Below are 6,567 nucleotides of genomic sequence, written 5' to 3' on the forward strand. Positions count from 1 at the left end.
CGATGGTGTGATCACTCACCTAGAGCCAGACATCTTGGAATGTGAAGTCAAGTGGACCTCAGGAAGCATCACTACAATCAAAGCTAGTGGAGGCGATGGAATTCCAGTTGAGCTAATTCAAATCCTAAAAGATGATGCTGTGAAAGTGCTGCACTCAATATGCCAGCAAATTTGGAAAACTCAGCAGCGGCCACAGGACTGGAAAAGGTCAGTTTCCATTGCAATTCCAAAGAAAGGCAATGCCAAAGAACGTTCAAACTACTGCACAATTACACTTATCTCACGCTAGCAAATGCTCAAAACTCTCCAAGCCAGGCTTCAAAAGTACATGAACCATGAACTTCCAGATGTTCCAGCTGGATTTAGAAAAGGCAGAGGAACCAGAGATCAAATTGCCAACATCCACTCGATCATCAAAAGAGCAAGAGAGTTCCAGAAAAACATCTACTTCTGCTTTACTGACTACGCCAAAGCCTTTGATTGTGTGGATCACAATAAACTATGGAAAATTCTTAAAGAGGTGAGAATACCAGACCACCTTACCTGACTCCTGAGAAATCTGTATGCAGGTCAAGAAGCAACATTTAGAACTGGACATGGAACAATAGACTGGTTCCAAATTGGGAAAGGAGTACGTCAAAGTTGTATATTGTCACCCTGCTAATTTAACTTATATGCAAAGTACATCATGAGAAATGCCAGGCTGGATGAAACACAAGCTAGAATCAAGGCTGCCGGGAGAAATATCAATAACCTCAGATATGCAGATGATACTACCCTTATGGCAGAAAGTGAAGATGAACTAAAGAGCCTTTTGATGAAAGTGAAAGAGGAGAGTGAAAAAGTTTGCTTAAAACTCAACATTCAGAAAACTAAGATCATGGCATCCAGTCCCATCACTTCATGGCAAATAGATAGGGAAACAATGGAAACAGTGATAGATTTTATTTTCCTGGGCTCTAAAATCACTGCAGATGGTGACTGCAGCCATGAAATTATGACACTTGCTCCTTGGAAGAAAAGCTATGACCAACCTAGACAGCATATTAAAAAGCAGGGATACTACTTTGCCAAAAAAGGTCCATCTAGTCAAAGCTATGGTTTTTCCAGTAGTCATGTGTATGGATGTGAGAGTTGGACTATAAAGAAAGCTGAGCAAAAAGAATTGATACTTTTGAACTGTGGTGCTGGAGAAGACTCTTGAGAGTCCCAAGGAGATCCAACCAGTCAATCCTAAAGGAAATCAGTCCTGAATATTCACTGGAAGGGCTGATGCTGGAGCTGAAGCTCCAATACTTTGGCCACCTAATGCAAAGAACTGACTTATTGGAAAAGACCCTGATGATGGGAAAGATTGAAGGCGGGAGGAGAAGGGGACGACAGAGGATGAGATGGTTGGATGGCATCACCAACTCTATGGACACGAGTTTGAGTAAGCTCCGGGATTTGGTGATGGATAGGTAAGCCCGGTGTGGTGCAGTCCATGGGATTGCAATGAGTTGGACATGACTGAGTGACTGAACCGAACCAAACCATTTTTCAGTGCACAGCTCAGGGGCATTAAGTACATTCACATTGTGCAACCACTACCACTGTTCATCTCCACAACTTTTTTCACTCTGTGAAACTGAAACTCCGTACTCATTAAATAACACTTCTCTATTCCCCCATTCCCTGCCAACCACTATCTGGCTTATATTTTGCATACATTTTTTTCCCTTTCATTTTTCTAGCAATCCATCCTTATTTCATAAATGTTTTAGTCTGTAACAGATTAGAAATTTAAAGACAGAAACAAAAATTGGTCCTTCACCATAGGTAGTTTGGAGTACTCTGTGTCAGACAATTCAAACTGTACTTACCAGTGGTACTGACTGTAGAGCGTAAGTGTTGCCTCGGATCACCCTTCTGTCATACATTATGTTTCCGTAATGCACAGGTTCTTCAGGTCTATAAAAAAGTAGATTCTCAATTGTGAGTGTAATAGAGCATTGGTATCCAAAAGTCAATTTTTCATTTTCAAAAATTAAAGTATATTTGATTTACAACATTGAGTTGGTTTCAGGTATACAGCAAAGTATATCAATTATACATATATATATTTTTCAGTATAAGTCATTATAAGATACTGAAAGTATCTGTGCTATATACTAGGTCCTTGCTATCTATCTATTTTATATATAGTAGTGTCAATGGCAACCCACTCCAGTACTCTTGCCTGGAAAATCCCATGGATGGAGCCTGGTAGGGTGCAGTCCATGGGGTCGCTAGGAGTCAGACACGACTGAGCAACTTCACTTTCACTTTTCACTTTCATGCATTGGAGAAGGAAATGGCAACCCACTCCAGTGTTCTTGCCTGAAGAATCCCAGGGACGGGGGAGCTTAGTGGGCTGCCGTCTCTGGGGTCGCACAGAGTCAGACACGACTGAAGCGACTTAGCAGCAGCAGTGTGTATCTGTTAACCTCAAATTTTCACTTTATTCCTCATCCCCTTTCTTCTTTGGTAACCATAAGTTACTATGTCTGTGAATCTATTTCCATTTTGTAAATAAGTTCAATTCTATCACTTTTGTAGATTCCACATGTAAGTGATATCATATGATATTTGTCTTTGAGGTCAACTCATTTTTAATAGGATTTAGAGTAAGGTGAAACTATTTTAAGAAAATAATTTTTTTTATAGCACTGTTGATTAAGGAAGTTCCAGAATTAGGTGAGAGAAGGAAGACGTTGAGAATGATGTATGCTACATTGTTATCAAGTACACAAAGGCCACACAGATGTGTATCTGTATGTATATATTTGTATTCAGACATGTGCACATAGACATGGGTGTCTGGAGAAAAGTACCAAAGTATTCATTCAAAGTCATTAATGTGGTTTGGAGGCAGGAGAGGGACAGCAGGTTTGCAAGAGAAGGGGCTAGAGAATAAGGCTGTACTAAGAATGCCCACAGGCATGAACGAGTACATATATTAAAAAAGTAAATCTGTGTGTGCATGTATACAGAAAGAAATTTGGGGAAAAAAAGGAATTAGAGTTTATAAAAACGTGGAGGAGAAAAAAAGTAGAGGGAGCCAAGTGCAGATTAATATGTGTAGAATGATTCCATTTTGGAAATAAAACCTTCCGTATACACGTACATATGCTCCTCTTTGTGTGCACAAGCAAGGTGTGGAAGAGTAAGACTGTTTAAGTTTGCTTACAACAGGGAAGTGGGAGTAGAGATGGGTGAGAGAGAATTAACTTTGCCTTTATTACTCCTTATTTGTAATTTCCATTTGCTTCACAAGAATGTATTACTTTTATAAATCTGTAAACTGAAAAATCAAAAAGACACATCTAAAAGAACTTCTCTCAAAGGCTTGATTCAGATTGCTTCAATATACCCATCAACTAATTCTATAAAAAGAGAAATTGTTTCTAAGGAACCACCAATGATTCTTATTTCATCTCTTGGTGTGATTTAATAGGAAGGATTTGTAAGCAACCACTTCAAGGCACTAGGAAATATTTCTCCAAGGAGTCCCTTTTAAAACTGAATCTTTTTATAATTTAAATGTTCTTATTTTGGTTTTCTTAAAGTGATAGACATTTCTTATTAACAAATGTCTTTATTGTCAGAATAAGATAATGATGATTTTAGACTCTGCTTGAAATAAGCATCAAGAACTCATGTTCAGTCTTTAATTCAACAATCTGTGTTGAGTGCTAACTATCTGTCAGGCAGATCTTTAGTGAACAGAAGTCATAAAGGGTCTTGCTTCCATGGAGCCTGCATTCTTGGAAAGTTCTGCTGATTCCAAAAATTGAAGCATACAGAAAGAACTTAAAGAGAACCATAATATTTAACGCCTTTCCAAATATGGATACCTGAATATTTGCAATACCGATGAAGTAAAAGTACAATTTGCAGTCCAACATGGAAGGAGAACCTGATTCCTGTGAAAAGAGATTTATGTGGCCCCCATTATGGACACGCTATTGTGAGGTACACCTTTGTATCCCAGTTTGTTTATATGCATAATACATAATATAAAACCAACTTCACAGCACTGAAGACTAGGTAAGAAAATGTATGTTGGTGCTCCTAGAAGGTGCCTGCTTGGCACACAGTCGGCCAATAAACATCTGTTGACTCAATAAGTCGTTTCCCTGCACATGTTATCAATCATGCCAGCATCATGATCACTAAAAAGTTAACTAATTCCCTTTATTGCTTCAGTCCTCCACAACACAGGAGAGTTTCTTGCTGCTGCTGCTAAGTCGTTTCAGTTGTGTCCGACTCTGTGCGACCCCCCTAGACGGCAGCCCACCAGGCTCCTCTGTCCCTGGGATCCTCCAGGCAAGAATACTGGAGTGGGCTGCCATTTCCTTCTCCAGTAGAATTCCTTAGGGAGGGAATTTATTTCTCAGAGAGCAGGGAAGGGAAAGCAGCATAGGCAGGTTCTGCCAGGGCGAAAGGGCGAAGATCCCGCGGCCCCAGGATGGGGAGACACCCCACAGGGGCCGGTTTGCTCACTCACTGCTGCATCAGGTCTTCCCGGTAACGGCGGCGCTGGCAGGGCAGGGCCCGGGGCCGGCTGGTGTAGGTGTAGGTGGCCATGGCTGGAGAGGCGCGCTCAGCCAACGTGGTGGTCGCGCCCGGGGTCGGCCCGCTTCCCTTTCGATGAAGCTTGGCTTCGAAGCAAGTGGGCACTAGAGTGTCGTGGGAGCCGGAGAGGTGCACGTAGTGCCAAGGGCAGGGATTCCGTGATGCGAGGAGGGGCGGCAAGAAGGGAGGCGGGCGGGCCGGGAGGTTGCCAGGGCACGAAGTAGGAGCTACACAGGGACAGCTCTGGGCACCACCGAACCCTCCAGAGGCGCCCGCGCCGGTTGCCCAGCAACCCAGCGTTCCGTCGAGGGGCGGGGCCTCAGGGCTGTTCCGGCTGGCGGGCTTCCGGGGAAGGTTGCCGGTGCGCCCGGGCACTTCCGGTTCTTGACTCGGCCCACCCGCGTCTTCCTGGTCAACGAGCCTGCGCATGAAGGAGGCGGGCCCGGCGGCCCCAGCAGAGGCCTGAGGACGGCGGCGACGGTCCGCGGCCCCACTCTCGAGGGGCGCTCGGCGGCGCCTGGGTTGGCGCCGTTCACTCAGAGCCCGCTCCTTGGGGACCGCCCTTGGCCGTTTCTCCCGCGCCTGCCGCCGCGCCTCTGATCCGGGCCATCCACCTACGACCGCACACGCATGGCGCCCAGCCTCCTATCTCTTGTTACGTGCCAGTGCCGGGCCGGGGGGCTTCCCCGTTGTCTCCGAGCACTGCCACCTCTCCCGCCCCAGAGTCCGCCTGCGTAGCTGGTCTGCCCTTTTCTGCTTTCCTTCCCTGCTTACCGCTCTGTTGCTAGTCCTTCAGGGGGCGGTCTTTGGGCGTGGAGGGCCGCCCCACAGACATCTCATTTTTGGGAAAGGGTGCGCGTCTTCTTGAGTCTTTTAGGCCCTCCTCTTGCCCTAAAAATGAAGCATCAAGGGACGGGTCTGTCCTTAGAAACAGCAGATGCACTGGTTTTAGTGTTGGCGATGTGAAAGGATTGGGTTTGTGTAAGTGAAGGTTATGCTTCCCTGCGTGAACTGTGGTATTGCAGAAGACTCTTGAGAGTCCCTTGGATTGTAAGGAGATCCAACCATTCCATCCTAAAGGAAATCAGTCCTGAATATTAAATGGAAGGACTGATGCTGAAGCTGAAACTCCAATACTTTGGCCACCTGATGCAAAGAACTGACTTAGAAAAGACCCTGATGCTGGGAAAGATTGAAGGCCGGAAGAGAAGGGGAATGACAGAGGATGGGATGGTTGGATGGCATCACCGATGCAATGGGCATGAGTTTGAGTAAACTCCGGGAGTTGGTGATGGACGGGGAGGCCTGGCATGCTGCAGTCCATGGGGTTGCAAAGAGTCGGACACGATTGAGTAACTGAACTGAGTGATAACAGTTGTTTGCCTTTGCGTTTGCATTCAGTTAAGTGCTGTGTGGATTTAAATCCGGGTTCTGCACTGTACTAGCCCCATAGCTTCCGGCGAAGTAATGTTTTTGTGTTTCGTATTGCAGATCTGCAAAATGGGGGTAACAGTCATTTAATGTCATTTACTGAGATGCAGCCGACTGGGTAGAAGTTCTTGTGGGCATTTTTCATTCTGAAATGCTTGGAGTATCAAATGGACGTGTCACACTGCTGGTTTAGACGTGTGTCTGGAGTTGGGTGGAAAGGTTGGAGCTAGAGATAAGAATTTGGTACTGGTGAGAGTTCAGAGGGCTTTAGAGACATTAAAAGTAAAAAAGGAAAGAGTGTGGTCTTGGTGAAACCAAAAGTTTCAGAAGGGGTGGAGTCAGCCTGGTTATTATGTAAGAAGTTATGTAAGATGAGAACTGAGAAGTAACCATTGGGTTTGCCAGCATGGAAGTTGTCTGTGAACTTCACAAAAATAGCAGTTTCTGTGAAGTGGTGGGAACTGAGCCCAAGTGGAACAAAGGGAGGACAGTTTTAGTTGTGAGATGCAGAGTCTGTAACCACAGATTATTCTTTCCAGA

The 6,567-nt window shown here is 44.9% G+C and overlaps 1 protein-coding gene across 6 annotated transcripts in view; it reads right to left on the reverse strand.

Annotated features, from left to right (window-relative positions):
• The window catches only part of RSPH3 (radial spoke head 3), a 44,542-nt gene extending 39,191 nt beyond the window's left edge, over positions 1 to 5,351 (reverse strand). For all 6 annotated transcript variants that reach the window (XR_009601546.1, XR_009601545.1, XR_009601544.1 and 3 more), the window contains exons 1-2: positions 4,529 to 5,351; positions 1,863 to 1,950 (exon numbers count right to left, since the gene is read on the reverse strand). Coding sequence is in view for 1 of the 6 variants with exons in the window: in XM_004023490.6 (XP_004023539.3) it covers positions 1,863 to 1,950; positions 4,529 to 5,025 (585 nt within the window). In the remaining 5 variants the exon portion in view is untranslated. The remainder of the gene's footprint in view (positions 1 to 1,862; positions 1,951 to 4,528) is intronic.
• Positions 5,352 to 6,567: the final 1,216 nt, after the last annotated feature.

This window comes from Ovis aries, chromosome 8 (genome assembly GCF_016772045.2).
Source record: "Ovis aries strain OAR_USU_Benz2616 breed Rambouillet chromosome 8, ARS-UI_Ramb_v3.0, whole genome shotgun sequence".
Taxonomy (NCBI): domain Eukaryota; kingdom Metazoa; phylum Chordata; class Mammalia; order Artiodactyla; family Bovidae; genus Ovis; species Ovis aries.